This window comes from Lissotriton vulgaris, chromosome 4_1, assembly GCF_964263255.1.
Source record: "Lissotriton vulgaris chromosome 4_1, aLisVul1.2, whole genome shotgun sequence".
Lineage (NCBI taxonomy): Eukaryota > Metazoa > Chordata > Amphibia > Caudata > Salamandridae > Lissotriton > Lissotriton vulgaris.
Genome location: NC_141691.1, coordinates 2,043,132,763 through 2,043,153,436, shown reverse-complemented (window position 1 = coordinate 2,043,153,436; position 20,674 = coordinate 2,043,132,763). Strand labels below are relative to the sequence as shown.

The 20,674-nt window shown below is 47.1% G+C and overlaps 1 protein-coding gene across 1 annotated transcript in view; it reads right to left on the bottom strand.

Moving 5' to 3' along the window:
* MAF1 (MAF1 negative regulator of RNA polymerase III) overlaps positions 1 to 20,674 on the bottom strand; it is a 125,479-nt gene that overhangs the window by 57,226 nt on the left and 47,579 nt on the right. Inside the window, exons 3-5 of the mRNA XM_086966429.1 lie at positions 16,775 to 16,903; positions 12,893 to 13,058; positions 2,308 to 2,429 (exon numbers count right to left, since the gene is read on the bottom strand). Coding sequence (XP_086822555.1) covers positions 2,308 to 2,429; positions 12,893 to 13,058; positions 16,775 to 16,903 — 417 coding nt within the window. The remainder of the gene's footprint in view (positions 1 to 2,307; positions 2,430 to 12,892; positions 13,059 to 16,774; positions 16,904 to 20,674) is intronic.

Genomic DNA, 20,674 nt, shown 5'->3' with positions numbered 1-20,674 from the left:
CTGTCTACTTTTTGATCATGAAAGTATTTCTTTAAAAAAATGTTTATTGGTTTTCGCAAGATGAAAAACAATGTGTGACAACTTACAGCAAGGGCTAATTATGCTGGACAGGAAATACAGTTTGAACATGTCTGAGTGTTTGGTATATAAAGTCAGTGAAAGGCACATAATGGCTGCTGTGCTGTAACAGCAGTGAATCTTCACAACAGTGTAACTTGGGGTGAATATAAGGGTCGGGATGAGAGATGAGCAGCTAGGCTGCATGTCAATGGCAGAGTGTGTAGAGCAAGGTTGGCATTGTGACAAGTACAGACAGTCTAGCAGAAATGGTTGTGTTAACCGCGTGGGGTGGGGACGGAGGAACCGCAGGTGAGTTGGTGTAAAAACTCCTGTGCGGGATATCAGTTCTGTTGCATGTAGGGAACGTGTACCGTGTTCATGGCGATAGGTCGTCAGGAGGGAGTCATCCTATGCTGCGCCCCATTTGCATACCGCTCCATGCCATGCAGTTGAACCCGTAAGTATTTCTTAAAAAACGTACTTACCTGAACTAATTGATTCTGGAGGCTAAACCTATATAAAGATGCATGCTATTTTTACACATTGGTGTGGATCTTGTTAACTATTGGGTGTATTTGCAGATGTCTTGCACTTCCCAAAGATAAACTTGAGTTGTTGAGTTTCTAGCCCATGTACTCCTTATGGCTTCACTGGCACTTACAATATTGAAGAATTGGCTAAAGTATTGTAGGGGCATATCTACTCATTCAGATATGCCATTGCCTGGGGTATGGTGCACCCTGCCGTAGGTCTGTAAGGCCTGCTAGAGGGGTGACTTACATATACTTTCAGGTAGTGCTGGTTGACACCTTCAAAGTGAGACATTTTTACTTCGTATGCATAGCGATCGCCTTGCAATATGTGATCCATTGATCGCTATCAGGAAACTGTTTTCCTTTTTAAATACCCATTTTAACATATGATTTATTTCACTATTAGCACCGCGCACATCCCAGTAATTAGTGCGTATTATCTCGGGGACTAAGGTGGTGTTAAACGTATATTTATGGTGCCGCTCACAGTTCTCCCTGCCGTGTATGGAGCACTATAGACCTACTAGTGTGATTAAGACCAATCACTAATTGTGTGTCTTGTTCTACATGTATGTCGTTTTCTTTAACAGGTGCAGAAACCTAATGTCTAGAAGCCTCCTAAACCAGGAGTTACAAGGAAGATATTTTTCTTCCATTTTGCACTTTTTTACACCTTTTTCACTTTCACGCCCCTAGGTAAGGGTGGGCCTTAGCGCATCCATACCGCCAGGGTCTAGAACACTCCCATAGTCCTGATGAATGCCTGGTAACTTCACACCGTTTCATAGGCAGAAACATGTTGACTGACGATAATTCTTGGAAATAACCACACAATTATTTGTGGACTACTTTCCAACACATAATTTTAAATATATGCCCTAAGTGACCATACAATTAATCATTTTTTGGCTACACTTAGACATTTTTTATATACACTTCACCGCCATTTAATTTATTTTCACTGCACGCCCTGACTCGCAAATCCCGCTCCGCAGTAAATCGGGCGTTGAAGCACACTAAAGAGGCACTCTGCCTCTTTAGTGGGGCTCAATGATGAAGCATGTCATCACTAGGTGGTGAGTGAGGGCCTTCCTAAACTACCTAAGTGAGGCCGTTTTACTTATCCTTCTGCTCCTACGTGTGGTCCTGTATAACCATACAACACTCTTTTGTTGTTTACCTGGCATGGCATCCAGGCAGAGTGCCCGGTCAACTGGAGTGTTTCTCACAGGTGCATGCAAGGGCAGTGGCATGGACCCAGTGAGGGAGGTTCCAGGGTACCCTCTTCAGATCCCAGGCCTAAGTTACCCAGGGTCCCATTTACTAGGGACGTATAGGGGCAGAAGGTCTAAAGGAGGATATGTTTTTAGGGAGGAAAAACTGGCACAGGGGGCCTGGTTTGCTGGGACCCTGTGCACTACAGTCAAAACCACACCAAGGTCCAGGCAAAAAGGGTGGGCCTACCATGTCAAAAGAGGCACTTTCTCACAGTTTCGTAAACCGTTCCTGATCCACCTCTTGGTGGAAGGCTACCCACAGACAGAATAGAAACAAGGCCACAGAATGTTATGAAGTATCCAAATGTCTGCCAACCAGCTACCACTTAAATATCATATCTAAACAAATCAGTCGTTTTTCGAATCAAAATCAAAATGAGATAGGAGTCACACACAGCAGTGCATTTGGCAGTAGTCGGACTAAACCAATCTCTCACCTGTATATGTCGCACTCTGAGAGACCAATCTCTTCATCCACAGCGTTCCATAAATGTGGTTTCAGAGTATTAAACTCTTCCCCGACCGCGGAGCACAAACTGCAGTTAACAGCATTCACCACCTAAAAGCAAAGGATAAAAGTAAGCATACAAGTGAAGAACAAGATGGCTCTCTGGTAACAACCAGGCCAAGCATATAGGTGAAAGCAACCTATACTGGGGGCTAAAATATGTTCTATACTGCCTCACAAACCACAACCTGATTAGCCTTTGTAAGTCTGGACCTATGGTTTCTGATCTGGAATATCAAGATGTAACGTTACAGCCTCAGACCAAACTTTTTCCTCTGTCCCGAAAGGTCTTCAAGATGCAGGTCGCCAGATTTCATGATCCTTTAGAACATGGTGTAGGACATCTGTGCTTCAAAGTGGGGCAGAGAAGTGAAATGCTACTTACCCAGTATGCATCTGTTCTTGGCATGTAGAGCTGTAGATTCACATGCTTTGCTTAGCCTGCTATCTAGCGTTGGGTACAAATGTTTGCACTTTTGTTTTTTTTCGATGAAGTCTTTCCCAGTCACGAGGTAGGTGACTCCTCCTTTCGGTGATCATACGCATGGGCATCGACTCCATTGTTAGATTATTTTCCAGCTGAGGGTAATAATGAAGTTAGATTAGTAGAAAGAGATGTCCATGTATATGCATCTAACTAAGTTATCACTGCAACATGTATAGGTACCTGGGGAGGCGGGTGAGTACATGCGACGTCTAGTCTCTTTGATAATATTTATGCAGTCTGGGAGATTGGGTGTAAGATGTCGTTTTTGGTGAGGAACTCCAGAGAGCTCCAACACGGTGGTGAACCCGGGTTGACGGGCCCATGTGGGAGCAACTAGGATTAGTGTCAGGAACACCTGTCTGAGGTTTCGAACCACTCATGGAATGAGTGGAAGAGGCGGAAAAGCGTAGACCAATATCCCTTACCAATTCATCCATAGTGCATTGCATCTGGACAATGGGTGTGGATACCTGGATAAAAAGCTTGGGCATTTTGCGTTTAGGTGTGTGGCGAACAGATTTATGTCTGGGAAGCCCAACATCTGAAAGAATGGGAGGAGAACTCGAGGGTGGAGTTCCCACTCGTGGATCTGTGGTCTTTGACGACTGAGCAGATCTGCTATTTGATTGGCTACTCCTGGAAGGTATGCTGAGAGGAGATACATTGTGTGCCGTATGGCCCACATCCAGATGTTTTGTGCTAGTTGTGACAGCTGAAGAGTGTGCCCCCCCCCCTATTTTTGTATATAGTACATTGCTGTCATGTTGTCTGTACGTATCAGGACAGCTTTGCCTACTAGATGAACTTGAAAGGCTTTGAGCGCTAGAAAAATAGCTAGAAGCTCCGGACTATTTATGTGAAGCTGCTTTTGCTGCAAGCACCACATGCCCGGAATTGTGTGCGTTTGGAGATGAGCTTCCCAACCAGTGTGCGATGTGTCTGCTGTTAGCACGGTCTGTGGAACCGGGTCGATGAAGGGCTGCCCTTTTGAAAGGTTTTGTGGATTTCAGACTGGAGAGAGCAATGAGTGCGACCGTTCACCAACACTAGATCTGATAACTGACCCAGAGCTGGTTCCACAGACGTGCTAAACATTCCTGAAGGGGACACGTTTGAAGTCTTGCGTAAGGGACTATTAGCATGCAAGAAGCCATCATCCCTAGTAACTGCATGAACACTTGAGCTGGCGAGGAGTGTTGAGACTGAAACGGAGATAGTAGAGTCCGCATGTTGCTGATTCTGGACGGATTGGGGTAGGCCAGAGCCTTTTGTGCATCTATAGTGGCTCCCAAATAAGCTTGTGTGTTGGATGGTTGGAGATTGGGACTTGGACAGAATTACTGTGAATCCAAGATTGTGGGGCAGCTGCACTATTTTGTGAGTGTGACGTAGACAGCTTTGTTGCGAGCTGGCTTTTATGAGCCTGTCCAAGTATGGGAATGTGTTGCCTTCGTAGATGAGGTGAGACTACTGCTAGGGATCTGGTGAAAACCCTGGGTGCGGTGGTGACTCCGAATGGGAGCACCTTGAATTGCTAATGTTGGCCCGCTACCACGAACCGGAGGTATTTGTGGTGAGCGGGTATATTGGGATATGGAAATAGGCATCCTTCAAGTCCAAAGTGGACAGAAAGTTGCCTTGCTATAGGAGCGGGAACACTTTTTGGAGTGTCACCATATAAAAGTGGTCCGATTGAATGTATAGAATTAGGTCTCCGAGGTCTAGTATAGGCCTGAGATAGCGGTCCTTCTTGGGAATTAAGAAGTACAGGAAGTATACACTGGACCCCTTGATTTTGTAATGGGACTAGTTCTATAGCTCCATTTCCTAATAGAGAGAGAACTTCTTGCTTGAGTGTTTGGGGAGCGTCTGTAAGTTCCAGGCAGTAACCATATTGGATAATTTGTAGAATCCATCTGTCTGAGGTGATTGTATTCCAGACAGGTAGAAATTGGGAGAGAGGTCCCCAGACAGGAGTGGAATGGACAGGGGTAGCCGACGGAAGTCACGGTTTGCTGTTTGCAGGGGAGGTGCGTGTTGAGTTGCCTCTGCCTCTTCCCTTGCCGTTGTTACCTTAAATCCACCTCTAACTGGTTGTTGCCCTTGTAAGAGGGGGAGAGATTCTCTGTGGAAACCTTCTTGGTGCCACCCCTGTAAAAGGAGCGACAAAGGATCCCCTATTAGATGGAAATTACAAAGCCCCCATGGACTTGGCGACCTCAGTGTCCTTCATTAGGTCTCGCCTGGCGACGCAGTGCGAAAGCGCTGTCGTCAGCGAGATCTATTGTCGCTGACTTGCCTCCCAAGGGAGACAGGAAATGGGCACGCGCAGGCCGGACTGGAAATGTGAACGTGCGCGTTCACCACGTACAGTCATGCGATATGCCCATCTCCTGTCCCCCTTCCGTCCTCGGTTCAACCCCACTCACCGGGGGGACTCTACGCTGCTCCGAGGCTGGCTTTTCATATCTCTCGCATAACTTCCCTCTGCGGGGCGGGCTCCTTCACGCCAGTTGTAACACGCGGGCTCCCTCACCTCACGTGAGCCCCGGACACTTCGGGCCGCACGCTCCTTTCCCCGACCATGTCCCAGGCACCTGCTCACAGGGCTCTCTCCCTCGTGAGCTGGTCAGTCTCGGCAGCAGGCGTGGCTCTCCACGAGCACAGGAGCCTCGCTGGCTCACACGCTCACTTCCAGCTGGCTTCACGGGCACAGGAGCGCGAGGTAGGCTCCAGTCTGCTTCCTGTTTTTTGTGGCCCGCCCCCGTCCAAACACAGGTTGCCTGGCTTCCTGTCCGAGCCGGGCTGCGGCGGTGAGTTCCTCAATATGGCGGCTGCAATACGGGGTAGGCTCCCGTTCCAAATTGAAGGATGTTGAATGTGAATACTTAATTTGCAGATTGTGAATGTCTGCACCTTGGTAGTTGGCCTATATTCTGCCATTGTGCTTTTTTGCCGCTTTGGTGAATCCCGGCTGGGGGGAGTTAGCACTTTACAATAAATAATTAAATGCATTCCCAACCAGTCAAGAAACAGCAGAACAATTTCCTTTGCATAGATTAGGGCTCGTTGTCTCCTTGGTAAGCCGCCGAGACGCCCGCTCGACACAGACTAGTGTGTCTTACAATTTTATATTAACATAACATAAATAGTTAGTCGTATATTGGCGTTATCGGGGATTGAATGTGTGAGGCGATGACATATGCACATTTCTAAGTAGGGGTCGACAGAGCACGTCATGTGAAGCTCATACTGTATGTACCGGGCAGACGCCTGCGAATGGCTGTAGGGGGTTCTCTAAAAAAATAAAAAAATCTGTCAGCCGTGGCCTTATTTCTATGGGAACAGTGTTGGGTGTCAGCGCTCTCCTGCTCGGGACATCCAAGCCAGCGGGGACCTGAAGCCGCACACCCCAGCTCGTGACGACCGGCCCTGCTCCTACTGTCTCAGCCCCCTGCAGACGGCGTTTCGCCACCCCCTCCTCCCTCTCTGCCCTTGAACAGTGCCTGTCTCTGCCCACTGCCCCTGCACGGGTTTCCATCCTGCTTTGCACAATCTCCGAGTTTTACCTGTCCTGTCCCTGCCCCCTTCACACTCCCTCGTCCCTCTTGTGTCTGCCCATTCACCTGGAGAGGGGGCGCCGTCTCTGCCCCTCCTCGCTCCACCTCCCTGCCCACAGTCCTATGTCCCCATTTTCTCTGCCCCCTTACCCTGTAGAGGGAGCTGCTCCTCCTGTACAGGATGCCCCTGCTTGCCTCTGCACAGCATCCCCCCCCCTCCTGACTTTGACCCCACTGGTCAAGGACTCCCATCGCACAGCCCTCTGTCCCCTTTTTCTCTACCCCCTGTCCCTGTAGAAGATGCCCCCCCCCTCCTGTAGAGGGCTTCTCGGGATTACCCCTGCACATCTTTTACTCTGCAATGTCTGCCCCTGCAGACTGCGTCCCTCCCATCCCTGGGCTCCCCTGTGGCGTCCCATCCCCACACTCTGGGGGCTCAGCCTGCTAAGGTGTGACTTGGCCCTGCCTCCCGCCACCAGACACCCCCTGGGCTCTCACTGCCCCCAGGGACAGGCCGGCCAGCTGCTTTTGAAGAAGAACTGAAGCCCACCGAGCCTGCTTTGCATTGTAATTCAGACCCTGACAGACCGTCGGAGCCACGCACTATTTAACAATTGTTTGTATCGCAGCACTGGGGTGTGAGGCACAACAAAAGGCGCTCGCGAGATAATTAAAAACCCTGTTAGACCATAACGAGTCACTAAACAAAAATGCGGTAAATGGACTACTTTCACTGTATCCTTCCTGACAGGACGCGAACATTTAACTTAAAACACCTCTGCGCTGCTATATATTTCATACAGTCATAAAAATAATTTATACGTTAATTTAAAAATTGTGATTTCGATAGCAAGATAAAAAGCGGAAAAAAATCATTTATCGGGTAGCGGACAAAACAAGCACAAGAGGGTGCTCGTCCTCGTGGAAGTGTCAAATACCAAAACTAATATTAACAGTCATTAGCTAGTCTTTGGATTTGCCAATGCTTTCTGAGCAAAAAAAAAAAAAAAAAAAAAAAGACATGATGATGTAATGTGTACCTGCACATCATTTGAGCTATTGGCATTGTAAATGATAATGCTATTTTAAGTGTTGGTTTTCAAAACCGATAAAAAGGCACTGTCCTAAACAATGCAAATAGCTTAAACTTCCGCAAATGCGTCGCTATTGCATTGCAAATGCGTCGCTATTGCATTGCAAAGTGTCTATTGTTGGGCCGAAGAGGTGTTCTTTGTCGAATGGTTGGTTGAGAATAGAGGTTTGAACAGCAGGTTTAAACCCTGAAATGCTCAACCAAGCACGTCTGCGTAGCAGTACACTGGTGTTCACTGCGCGGGCTGCTGTGTCTGCTGGGTGTAAGGCGCACCTGATTGAGGTATTAGTGTTTAATTTACCCTATTGAATAAGGCAATTGGCCTTTCATTTGTGCTGATTGGGCAGAAATTGCATCAGTTTCTCTATCTCATCGTAATGAGCCCCGTCGTAGCGAGCTAATAAGTTTGCGTATTAGCAATGTGTCAACGATTGGCTGCTTGCGACGCTACTCAATTGCATCGATTAATTTTGACTCCTTATCAGGAGGAGGGGCCTCACCTCTTTGTGAGTTTGCTCTTTTGCGAGCGTTGGAAACTACAAGAGAGTCTAAAGGAAGCTGACCCTTGGTGTAAGTGGGGTCAGTAGGTGCTGGCTTATACTTTTTCACCACCCTGGGTGTAACAATTCTTGCCCTCACGGGATCTTTAAAGAGCTTGTCTGTATGCTTAAGCATCCCTTTGAGCATTGGTAATGTGTGAGTAGCTCTCTGAGAGGAACTTAAGATTCCAAACAAGAAATTTTCAAGAAGAACCTCTTTGTGTAATTCCACCCCATGATAATGGCAGCCCTGTTAAGTAGCACTATGTATCCTATGTTGTTGTCGTATGGTGAGGGTTTGGAAGGATATATATCCGAATCATTATCAGTCATTATTGTCCTGTGGCCTATCCTCATCCTCATCACCTTCATCTAGTGGGTCAGGTGATAATGGAGAATCTGTGTGTGTCTGCAACTCTCTGGCCAGACCTCTGCAACTCTCTGGCCAGCTTTTTTCACCGTCAGATCGTCGACATACACAACCGCTTCGGCACTCAGAACACGTACCCCACCACTGAACCTACACCCCCCACTACCACCATGTGCGCCTGGACTCAGGTCAGCACGGAAGATACCACCCATACGCCGCCCTCATCCTGCTCGACCTTTCGGCTGCGTTCCGACACGGTCTGCCACCGCACCCTGACAACCCGCCTCCGCCACGCCGGGATTCAAGGAAAGGCCCAGGAATGGATCACCTCCTTCCTCTCCGACAGAACCCAAAGAGTCCGTCTCCCGCCCTTCCTCGCAGAAGCCACCAAGATAATCTGCGGCGTACCTCAAGGCTCCTCGCTCAGCCCCACCCTCTTCAACATCTACATGAGCCCACCCAAGCCCACGGACCACGCACGCAACCTGGGCTTCATCCTGGACTCCTCCCTCACAATGGCCAGGCAAGTTAGCGCCGTTACCTCCTCCTGCTTCAACACACTCCGCATACTCCGTAAGATCTTCCGCTGGATCCCCACTGGAACCAGGAAAACTGTTACCCAGGCCCTCGTCACCAGCCGCCTGGACTACGGGAACTCCCTCTACGCTGGGACCACCGCCAAACTACAGAAAAGACTCCAGCGCATCCAGAACACCTCAGCACAACTCGTCTTGGACATCCCCCGACACAGCCACATCTCCCCCCACCTGAGGGACCTGCACTGGCTACCCGTCAGCAAAAGGATCACGTTCAGACTCCTCACCCACGCACACAGGGCTCTCCACGACTTGGGCCCCTAATACCTCAACAACCGCCTCACGTTCTACAAGCCAACCCGCCAGCTCTGCCAGCCTTGCCCTCGCCATCGTCCCACGGATCCGCGGACCACCACCGGAGGAAGATCCTTCACCTACCTGGCAGCCAAGACTTGGAACATCCTCCCCACCCACCTACGACTCACCCGGGACCATCTCTCCTTCAGGAAGCAACTCAAGACCTGGCTTTTCGAGCAGTAGCAGGGCCCCCCCCTGCGCCCCCCCCTACCCTCAGCGCCTCGAGACCCTAGTGGGTGAGTAGCGCGCTTTACAAATACTCTTGATTGATTGATTGGGTGTGATGAGCAAATTTGGATCAATGGGTGAAGGAGGGGGAATGTAAGGTAAAGAAGAGAAGGGTTAGTACCAACATTCTTTCTCTTCAAAGGAATGTGGTAGTCGTCCTATAGGCCCTTTTCCTCTTCTCTGGCAATTTGGCATGAATATGTCCAGTGGCTGAATATATGACCACTTCTTTTTATTTCGGATCCGGCGGCAGAACGTGGAAACAAGGCTCTTTTGATGAAGTCTCTCTTTTGGCGCCGATTTCAGGAGCAAAGGTTTTGGCTCCAAAGCTTTCAGTTCCGAAGATTTATTCTTCGGTAGCAAGGGAATGGTCACCAAGACATGCATGGGGCCGACTCGAGCCCGAGCCGGAGAGTTTTTCCATGTGCTTTGACGCCAGGCCAGAGGGAAGGGCATTCAAAACGTTCTCAGTGCCGACCTTGGCCCGTGGTCAGAGGAGGGACCAGACCCTTTTTCTTCCTGTAGTGCTGGGGCAAGGGGGTTTCTTCACTGAATATGTCCGGTGCAGAGCAGCTTTGATGTTGCATTTCCTGATGTCGAGCCAGACACATAGCGTCTTCTTGGATCGAAACAGTCTTGTTCGTCGTGTTGCAGGGATAGGCAAAGGTTAAACACTTGCACAGAAACTTTGCGAGACACCCGGGACAGAGCTTGGAGTCCGTTCCATTGAGTGCTAGAGAGCCCGATGCAGGTAGGCCCAACGTCCCTCCACGAGTTTTACGATCTAAGACCTTTGAGTCGAAACGATACGCAGAGAATGGGGAACGAGATTGAAAAACTATATCTTCGAGGGTACTGGATTGCACGTTGAAGAGAACACGGGAAACTGTGTCGAACCAGAGCGCAGCAATTCACATCCGAACCCAATGACAGGTAAAAACAATCTAACAATGGAGTCGTTATCACCAAAAGGTGGAGTCACCTACCCTGTGACTCTGGGAAAGACTTCTTCGAAGAAAAACAAAGTGCAAGCATCCAGATCCAACACTAGGTGACACTAGATGACAGGCTATGCAAAGGATGTGATCTACAGTTCACATGCCTCAAACTGAATGGTTTCTTATCTGTAATCCTAGTTCTCTTGCACAGGACTCTCCACTGAAATCATAAGCACTGAACAGTCCCGCCCACATACAGGGAACCCTGAGCACTTTTTCACAGTCACATTTTTACAGTTAACTTTGACCTACTTCTGAAAGGCCATGAGTTACATACATAAATGTAAAGGTTGCAGCTTTAAGACAGTCTATATTGTCGGATCTAATCTATTACTTTAAAAGGGGAGTGGATGTAACCTTACGGCTAGAGTCTACCTCGAAGCTGGGGAACAACAACGCTCATCTGTAACAAAACTGGTGCTCATGTAAAGCACTCCGATACCGGATATCTTCGGGTCTAGATTATGCTTTATAAAACTCTTAAAACAAAAAAAAAAACAGCCTCTAAATGTCATTAAAAAGAAGTACAATATTCAGCTGATGAAGGAGGCGGTTTGATAGGACGGTATATTTTCTTAATGCAGTCAATAAAAACCTCTTCTCCTCCCCACCCCCAACACATCTCTACTCTGCCATACCCTCCCCCATAACTTCTGACCCGCGCCATATCCTTCGTCCACGAGCCGTATCCTTTACCCCCATGCGCCATATCTTCCCCCTGCGCATGATCCCCCCCTCCCCCATGCAGCAGGGTTGTTACTATATTAACTCTTCCTGGTCCCAGCAGCCCCTGGGACAGACTCCCATCCAATCCCAGTGCTGCTCTCATACTACGAGAGCATCGCAGTGATTGGCCTGAGCAGGCTGTAAAGACGCTCTGCCCAGACCATAGATTCTTTGTGGTTTCTCCAGCCCGGCTGTTCAATGCAGCTGGGCTGGAGAAACCTAAGTGTGCATGTGTGTTTTGCCAGTTGAGGCGGCCGGCCAAACACATATGCACACTTAGGGAGTGCACATTGCACTCCTCCTCCTCCCTCCCATGCCTACAGCTAGAACATAGTTTTATTTTTCATTTTCTGGCTCTGAGCCAGGCAGTGGGGCAACACTCCTCCGCTATCACTACACAGGTTTCAAACTCTGTGTTGGCCAGTATGGGGCTACTTGGTGAGGCACAGCAGGCAAAACCGAAAATGGTGTGCGTTCGGTTAGGTAAACATCTTCAACAAGCAGTACGGATGAGACAGTATGCCCGATACTGGCAACGCCCGAAGGGCAATGGGTCGTGTCTAAACCGATGAGGTTTTAAAGCAGCACAGTGATAGTAAAGCATGTTAAAAAAAAACTATATTGTTGAAGACAGGATAGCACTGAAGTATCATACTTCCAAAATCGACGGTGGAGAGAAAATACTAACAAAGGAGTCGATACCCATGCTCAATATCCTCGAGAAGAGTCACCATGCCTCTTGACTCAAAACACTTCGAAGAAAACCAACTGTGCACAACTCAGAAACCAAAACTAGATGGCAGGAATATGCAGATCACCTGTATCCACAGCCATACATGAAGAGTATGTTACAATCACACGGCCAAGCTTGATGATGCCCAAACTAAAAGACAAAATTATGAAACCAAACATTGGCGAATGGGTGAGTTTATGATGTGGACGGACACATAGCAAGCAAAACTCAATCTAGGCTTCCCACATGTCTAATGAGCTCAATTTTCTAAAGGTTTTGGCTCCGATGGTAATTTCAAAACTGGAGTAAGTTTTTAAAAATTACTTTACACTTTTACTGAACTTACACTGCACTTACTCCAAGACTCCTATCCTAACCACAGATAGCAGTAGCTGAGGTTTATGGGATTGGAACTAGGTGAAGAAAATGAACAGGGCAAATATTCTTCTTAATTGTATGCAATGTAAGAAACTCTGTATTGTGAAAGAGAAGGTATAGGGCAGGGTAAACGTGCATAATACAGACCAAATTAGATTTACACCCTTATTTGGGGTGCTCGGAATTAAAACTCCACTGACTGTAGAATTCTAAAGTAATCCTGACTGCTTTCAAGCTTCATGAAATTTGCTAAGTGTGGGAGGTTGAAAAATTATCAACAAGTTGTAAAGAAAAACATGGACTGAAAGACAAGAACATGTATAAGCAAAAGGTCTTCAGACAGATGAAGCATACCGTACCTATCTTTAACAAGCAGCAAATCCAATCACTTCACTAGACAATTTATTTGAAGAATGTTCATGAATGATAGCAAACATTTCTGATTTTGGCAACTGCAAACTTAACATGCAAATTCCATGGTTTTCCTCCACCAAAAATATTAAACTCACCCAGTTGAGGCTAGGCTCTCTGCTGAACTCATGGCTCTTTGCTGCACTGAAGTCGTAGTCCGGCCTAAAAGACTCGTTTAGTGTGGCAATCAAATAAAACAGTGTCTTCCTGCAGCATTTGTCACTGAGAGGGCTGTCTTCATCCCCACTCTGACTTTTACCTAGTCTATAAAAGAAAAACATTCATTAGCATACTGGTTACAACATGGTGCACATAACAGCAATGAACAAGTTACTTCCCTTCAGTAACAATGTATCTGGTAGAGACCTATTTTTGTTGTAGATTCCTAACCTTAGAATTTCCTCCAGGCGTCAGACTGGATCCAGAGATTTTTTTTTCAGCACTTCTCACTTACTCTGCCTTGAGTAAGTCAGAACATAGAAAATGCTCTTGCTTACTTGAAGCAGAACAGGATTGCATTTGGCCAAAAGGAGCTGCATGTTTAGCAGCTCCCTCGGGGGAGGGGACTGCAGCAACCCGCCAGAGGCCCAGCTGCTTTTCTTCACCATTCTGCAAATGAGTCCTCTGGGGCACTGCTGGTTGGGGATTAAGTCACCTTGGCTCTAGAGGGTCCTTGGGGGCCGACAAACCTTTTTGTTATATCCAGTAAGTCCCACACAGGGGGAATTGATGAGAGGTCTTAGGAGGCCACATCCAGTTTCTCCACCATACTTCAAAGGTGCCTCCGGTCACACTAGTAGTTGGGGAATGAATTCCACTTTACTCCTGAGGACCTCAGGAGTAAAGTGAACTTCTTCTCCAAAACAGAGCAGTGGAGAAAGAGGGTGTGGCACCTGCGACCTCTGAGGAATCCAGCTGTGGGGTCACTAATACAGTCATTGACATATCCACTCATACACCCACTCACACACTGAGTCAGTCACCCATAGCCTACACACACCTAGCCACTCACCCATAGAGTCAATCACACAGCCACTTACCCAAACAGATACACACACACACACTTACTCACACAGATACTAACGCACTCACTCACCTATAGTCACTTGCACAAGCATACATTTGCCCATACAGCCACTCTCACATTCACTCAATTATAGTCACTCATACCCAATCACTCACCTATACTGCCTTTTGCATACCCAGTTACTCACCCATATACCGCTGACACATCCACTTACTCACTCAAACAGCCATACACACACTCACCCATGCAGCCCCTCACAAAAGCATTTTCTAACCCTTAAAGCCACTGACTCACCCACTCATGTGCTGTATCAACAGTGCCAATGCTAGTACAAATAACAATGAGGACTATGGGCATCCCTGCCTGGGACAGTGAGAGATTGGGTAGGAGTCCAAGATGTAGGAACTGGTTTGAGCATGCGCTGAGAGTGGGATATAGTAATCTTACACCGGATGTGTAATATGGGTGGACCCTAAAGCATTGGAGAGTAGCAAACAGGAAGTCCCAACCCAGTGTGTCTAATGCCTGCTGGATGTGTAAGGAGAGACAGCCAGCCCAAGGGTATTGGCTTCGCACTCTATCCATTAAATGATAGAGCAGGCTCATATTGAGGGAGGTATTGTGGTTGGGGACAAATCTGCATTGATCAACATGGATGAGTCTAGAGAGTAGAGGGAGAATTTGTTTTGCGAGGACCTTACTGAGAATATTATACTCCATGTTAAGGCACGAAAGTGGTCTATAAGTCCATATCAGAGGGTGGCTTGCCAGGCTTCTATAAAGAGCAGCAACAGTTCAGAGAATGAGGAGCCTCAATGTGCTAGAGGTGCGGGTGTCCAGCGGGGAATGTCCCTCAAAGGCAATGTGGCAGAGATGGTCTGACTGCGAGGGCACCCACCTGCCTCAATATTTGGCAGAGTGCATCAATTGGAGTTCTACCGAGTAACACTGCTGGCAGCAGCAAGCAGTACCACTACCCAAGCATCAGGATACAGTAACAGCGGGCTCACAGAGAGGAGGTCCTCAGCTCCACAACCCTATTGAGTGCGTCAATATCAGTATCAGCTGGTAGGGGTAGCTCACAGTTAACTGTGCAGAGCTGCAGGGACAGATTCAATGTGCCATGTGTGCCCACAACGATGACCGCCCCTCCCCTGCAATGCGCGCAAAGCAGCAGGACTAACACGGAGGGCCATAAGGAGTAGGGTCAAGACTGATTTGCATATGGCTTGGTCCAAACTGGGGTTGCATGGTGAGCAAAAGAACAATAGATTTAAATTAGATCTCCTAACAGAGTGAATGTTTGATTTGTTTCACATTCCGTCCAACATATGTCTGCGTCGGGTATGTCCAGACTTGGGTCCCGGGCTCACTGAGCCACTGGATTCAAGCTAGCCTGACATGGGGTGATCTCCCGAAACAGGTCCCAGGATGCTGGGTTCTGGGCCAGGGAGGACCTAGCTTGGCAGTTCGGGCTGGACTGCTCCCATGAGGAATTTTCGCACAAGCACAACACGAAATTAACCTGAATTACGCTGGCATAGTATAAATTTTAGCCAGGCCACTCTCTCAACTTTCATAAAAATTAAATAAAGAGTAAGCCTCGGTGGGATTGAAAATAAACCAATCCTTTGAGCCCAAGGGTGCATTCTAGAGCCAGGAGAGAGGGCTGAAGAAAGTGCAGGAAAAAAATGAGCCACAATTAAACCAGTTTTGCAAATACGAATGACAAACCGTTCATTAGCTATCACAGTATTGCATAGCAGACTATATACCTATGCGAAGACATAGAAAAGCATTTTCAATGCAATAGGTCTCGCATTTGCGAGAGTTTAAACTTTTGGCATTGTAAATGACAATGACTTATTTATGTGTTTTCAAAAGCAACACATACATAAAAGGCATCACCATTTAGAATGCAGATAAACTCTCGCAAATAAGATACCACTTTCATAGTGGTCACGTCCTTTTCTTTAGACCCTGCTCACTGTATTCAGGTTACAGTGAGCTGCGTCTAAAGAAGGGGGTGCAACCAACAAAGTGAAAAGACGATATGGGGCGATTTTACAAAAACAAAAAAAACCTGATGTTTCTATTGCGCGGGTGTTTAGGAAAAAGTGGACAGCGCTGCAAATTCATTAAATAAAGAAGCGTGGCCCCTAAAGTGAAAGCAAACCGCGCTGCAAATCCTAAAATAAATACATTAATAACAATGTAAGAGTGGGCAGCGACATCGTGGGTGGAATAAGAGAAGACCATTAAAGAAAATTGTGCTCACCGACTAGATAAAGCAGACCGTGTACAAACGCAGACAAGGCGGTACCAAGGAGGGACTAGTAAGACTATTCACGAATGAAAAGCAACAATTTTGAAATGACTAACAGGAGCCAATTGAAAAGATGGGTAGAGCTTTTATTCCATTCCTCAATACAGCATGCCTCGATGAGCATGCGCAGTCCAGGCCTGACCTGTAAACGAATCTGCATAAAGACACTACCAAATAATTCACATGAACTAACACCATACAGGAGAGCAGACCATGCTTATGCAGAAGGACATACCCTGAGTACGGTCGCATTTACTACCACGACAGGTCAAGGGAGCAGAATTATTGTGAGAAGCGATCTACAGGGGTCAAGGAAGGACTGAGCACCCCTCCAAAGACTTCAACTGGCCAGTAGGAAATGCAACATGTGCATCACCTCCGTTTATTTAAGACTGCTTGCTACTTTCCATTCCCTTCCTGTCAAGCATCGTCCAGCAGAAGAGCGGTCTGGCATATACAGAGTTCAAAATGTTTTATGATTTACATGTCGCTCCACATCGTGCTGGACTGTTAAGAAGCTAATGAATTTAGGGATTAAGTAGTGGGCTTATGGCAAAGTGTGGCTCACAATGAGGGAATGAAAGCAAAAACATATCGAAGCAGAAGGGGTAACTGATGGCTTCTTACCGACTGGGGCTGATCCCACTGGTCTGTGGGGGAGACAATGCCTCCAGTACATGCGGTTGGCCTTCCTGACAGAACTGTTTGAACATGTGCTTGTCATCACCAGCCATCTTACATGAGTAACTCTCGATCCTGTAAAGAGAAAAAGGAACCAACAAATTAATATAAAACGTAGGCTGCAGTCATTCCTCAATGGTCCAAATAAAACATTTTTAAAAACAGAAGACGTTTAGATACAAGTACATTAGAGTTGCAGCTAGAATCTTATCATCAAGTTCCTGCTCAGAATATTGCAGGCCCCGTTTTTCATCTGGTCGGTATTTTTTATGATCTGAGAGCCGATCAGAACTCGCGCCACTAAACAGGAGGGGGGATATTTAGCCTGTCCTTCGGGGAAAAAAATTATTCTCTGTACACAACAGAGATTAGGAAAAGTTACTTACTTGTAATCCTATTTGTATTGTTAGAATGGTCACAGAGTTAATAAACAAACACTGGCGTTGCCAATAGGTCTCGTATTAGGAAAGTTGGAGCTATTGGTTTTGTAAATGACAAAGCCCTTTATGTTTTGAAAATGAAAACAAAAATAAAAGGCATTGTTATTTGCAATTGTAATAGCTCCAACTTTCCTCCTGCGAGACCTATTGGCAACGCCAGTGCTTGTTATGTTTCTTGGAGGGGGAGGCAAGACAGAGGCAAGGAGTGTGGCAACTGGCCGGAGGGAAGCCGGGTGGGGGCGGGAGAGCCTGGTGGGGGGGGCGGGAATGCGAGCGAGGGGAGGAGAAGTGTGAATGCAACACAGAGATGCAAGCTGCTCTTTAGTACTGTCAGTCTCAAAAATAATTAAAAAAATGTGAATGAAACATAAATAAAGCAAGGCGTGTTGGGGGTTGATTAATGTTTTGGAGCAAAAAACCAATAGGAAGGCCCTGTCGGGAATGTGCAGCTGTCGGGTATTCACAGGAGTGCAGAAAAGCCACGCATCAGCAAAGACTTTCAGGTTTTGGAAAAAGTACAACGTTGGTTGGAGCGACAATTGTGGACCGAAAGAAAATGAAAATTGCTTTTTTTGTCCTGCATTTTTCAATATCTGAAGCAAGTGTGTTTAAATTCCCTGTTCCTTTTTTCGTTCGAGTTAAGTCAACATGCCTCGTTTCTACTAATGTTCCCCAATTGCGGCAGGTTTTTGCAGGCGTATTTTCTCTAATATTATGTGTGGATACCTTGAAAGCATGTTATGGATCCCACTCTCCTGGCCATGCGCTTGGAAACAAATTATCTCTTAAATACTTTGACACGCGGCCCACCTCGCTTGCTTTGGGTTGTCCTGCTTCAATGAATGACTCGAGCAAGAAAAAGTAGTACATGGCATGAACTATGGTAAAGCACTCAATATGAATACATTTCCATCTGCTTGGCCAGATGACAGTTAAAACTTGTTAGGTATGTTTCCATAAAGTCTGATCTAACCACTTTGGCATTTTTAATGGCCTTTACGGCCATGGCGTCATCACTGCATGGACCATCTGTGGCGAGACGCGCTGGTACTATTTAGAAGTTTACCATAAACTATACCTTGGTAAGAAAAGGAGTCTGCAGGATTCAGATTCTTGCATGTTTCGTCTTCTGCTGGGCATGAATGCTCTGCAGTCTGAGGTGGTACTGCACTTGGCTGCTGTTTACAAAGCCACGCAGTTGTGCGTTTGCTGTGAGAAGTTTTTACTACAGCTGCAGCCCCGGCCCCTGGGGAGGCCAGCCTGTGGCTGTTTATTTGCGGCTCTGCGGTGCATAACAAGGTGTTTCCCCGGGGAGGACGGTGTCTGTTCATGATCATGTTTTCGTGTCTCTATTCCCGTATAGATGTGCCCGTGGGGGGGGCTCTGAATACGCGGCTGCGTCCCGAGGCATCACGCTGGACAGCTAGCTTGACCTGTGAGGAAGGAAGGGCGCGCAGGGGGCGTCCATTTGCATATAGCGTGCAGGCGGCATGCCAATCTCGGCCAAGACTTTACTCCACGCGTGCCCTGATAACGCTGCTCAAATACTTGCAGGAACGGGGCTTGTGAGCAAATTAAATGTTTATTTAGAACATCTGCTGAAGTGAAGGAATGTCATAATACCCCAAGGGGACAGCTCATTAAATATGATTCACTGACTGAAATTAAAAAAAGGGATTCCGAGTAACACGGTTAAACTCTCAGCACAGTTAACAACACTGGTGTGTTTATTTTGGCCTTGCTCGTTTTTATTAAGCTTTGAATAGTATTGTGTAATTTTGAAGGTGATACAAAAAACGTAAGCTCGTTTTTATTAAGCTTTGAATAGTATTGTGTAATTTTGAAGGTGATACAAAAAACGAAGAGAAGAGAAGGGAAGAAGCTGGCTGAGGAGGTACGGCCATACAAAAAACGAAGAGAAGGGAAGAAGCTGGCTGGGGAGGTACGGCCGGCCTGCCATGAATAATTAGGGGAGGAGAAGCCCTTTGATGTGTGATGTGCTGGGCTGGCCGTGAATGCGCGGGCTGGGGAGGTAAGGCAGGCCTGCGGCCGGCCATGAATAATTAGGGGAGGAGAAGCCCTTTGATGTGCTGGGCTGTCCGTGAATGCTCGTGCTTGTTTACTCACGTGATTCACTTGAACTTCAAGAAAACCGCGGCTGAAAGCCCTTGGTTTGACTTGGATTTTGCCGACATGAATTCTCGCTCCCTCAATGCGATTGCGCGCATTGTAGGTCGCGAGACCTAAAAAATGGCTACCTTGGCTTATGTGTTGCAGTCTCACAACTTTAAAACGAGAAACCTCGACACAACTTTCCCATACTCCTTAAAGGTACATGCTCTATTTTTTAACCAATTAATTTAGTGATAAAAGATCACTTTATCCCCTTATTAAACAAGCACTGCCAAATCTAGTAGGTCTGACCTTAATTTGCCAACACAAACACGTGCATGCCCAAATACAGTATGCATATTTTAGTACATTCATTCAAAATGGACCAGAAGACACCCCCTGGCAATCACACGAAGGTTCCTGCAACAAATCTCAGCTCAGCAGTTTGAAATCAGCATTAATGGGTATCCACCTATCTGGTTTAGGGTACATGGTTGTCAATTTAGGCAATACTACCGTAGATACAGTGATTTAAAGTTAAAAGATCTGTTGAGCAGTAACAGAAAATTAGTTTTGGTTCCATGCACAACAAGTAAATACATTTAAAAAATAGACTGCCTGGAGTTACTCTCCAGGTGAAGTCATGCAGGTGAACACAGTAGTTGGCAACCTGTACACATGAGTGAAGGAGCTATTTAGGGATACAACACAATGTAGCTCGGAAGGGGGGCACTGGAGCAAGCACAGTTCGGGCTTCCGTACTCGCCTCTCAAATTCCTGAGGTAAATCAAGGTCAGTCAGCATGCTGGAAAGGTGAGGCGTCCAGTGTAGTGGCAGATGCCTCCGAGACGACCCGCCAAGTGACTCCCGGCTCTGGCAGTGACAGAATGCCTCCCTGGCCCTGTGCACTGCTGCTGTTGAGGATTCTCTACCCCTCAGTATGAAGTACATCTAATGGCAGCAGGTGTAACAAACCGCCTAAGTCTGCTTCTGGCCGATCAGCCCCGGCAAGGGCGCGGTGGGGCAGGGGCTTTGCTGCAAAAGCAATAACAGGCAATAACAGGCTCAGACTGCTTAAATGGTTCGCCTGTGGGGTGCCAGTGTCATTATTCATGTAGCATGAGTGCCGCAAAATAAACAATAAAACAAGTGAGACAGCACACCTCTCGCACAGGGCACGCCTGTGAGTTATAGCTTAATGTGCAACTGACCACCTATAACATGCGGTCAAGAGGGCGAAGTTACAGGACCAAAGCATTTTAGTATGTTCTTTTGAATGCGCCCAACCCAGCTC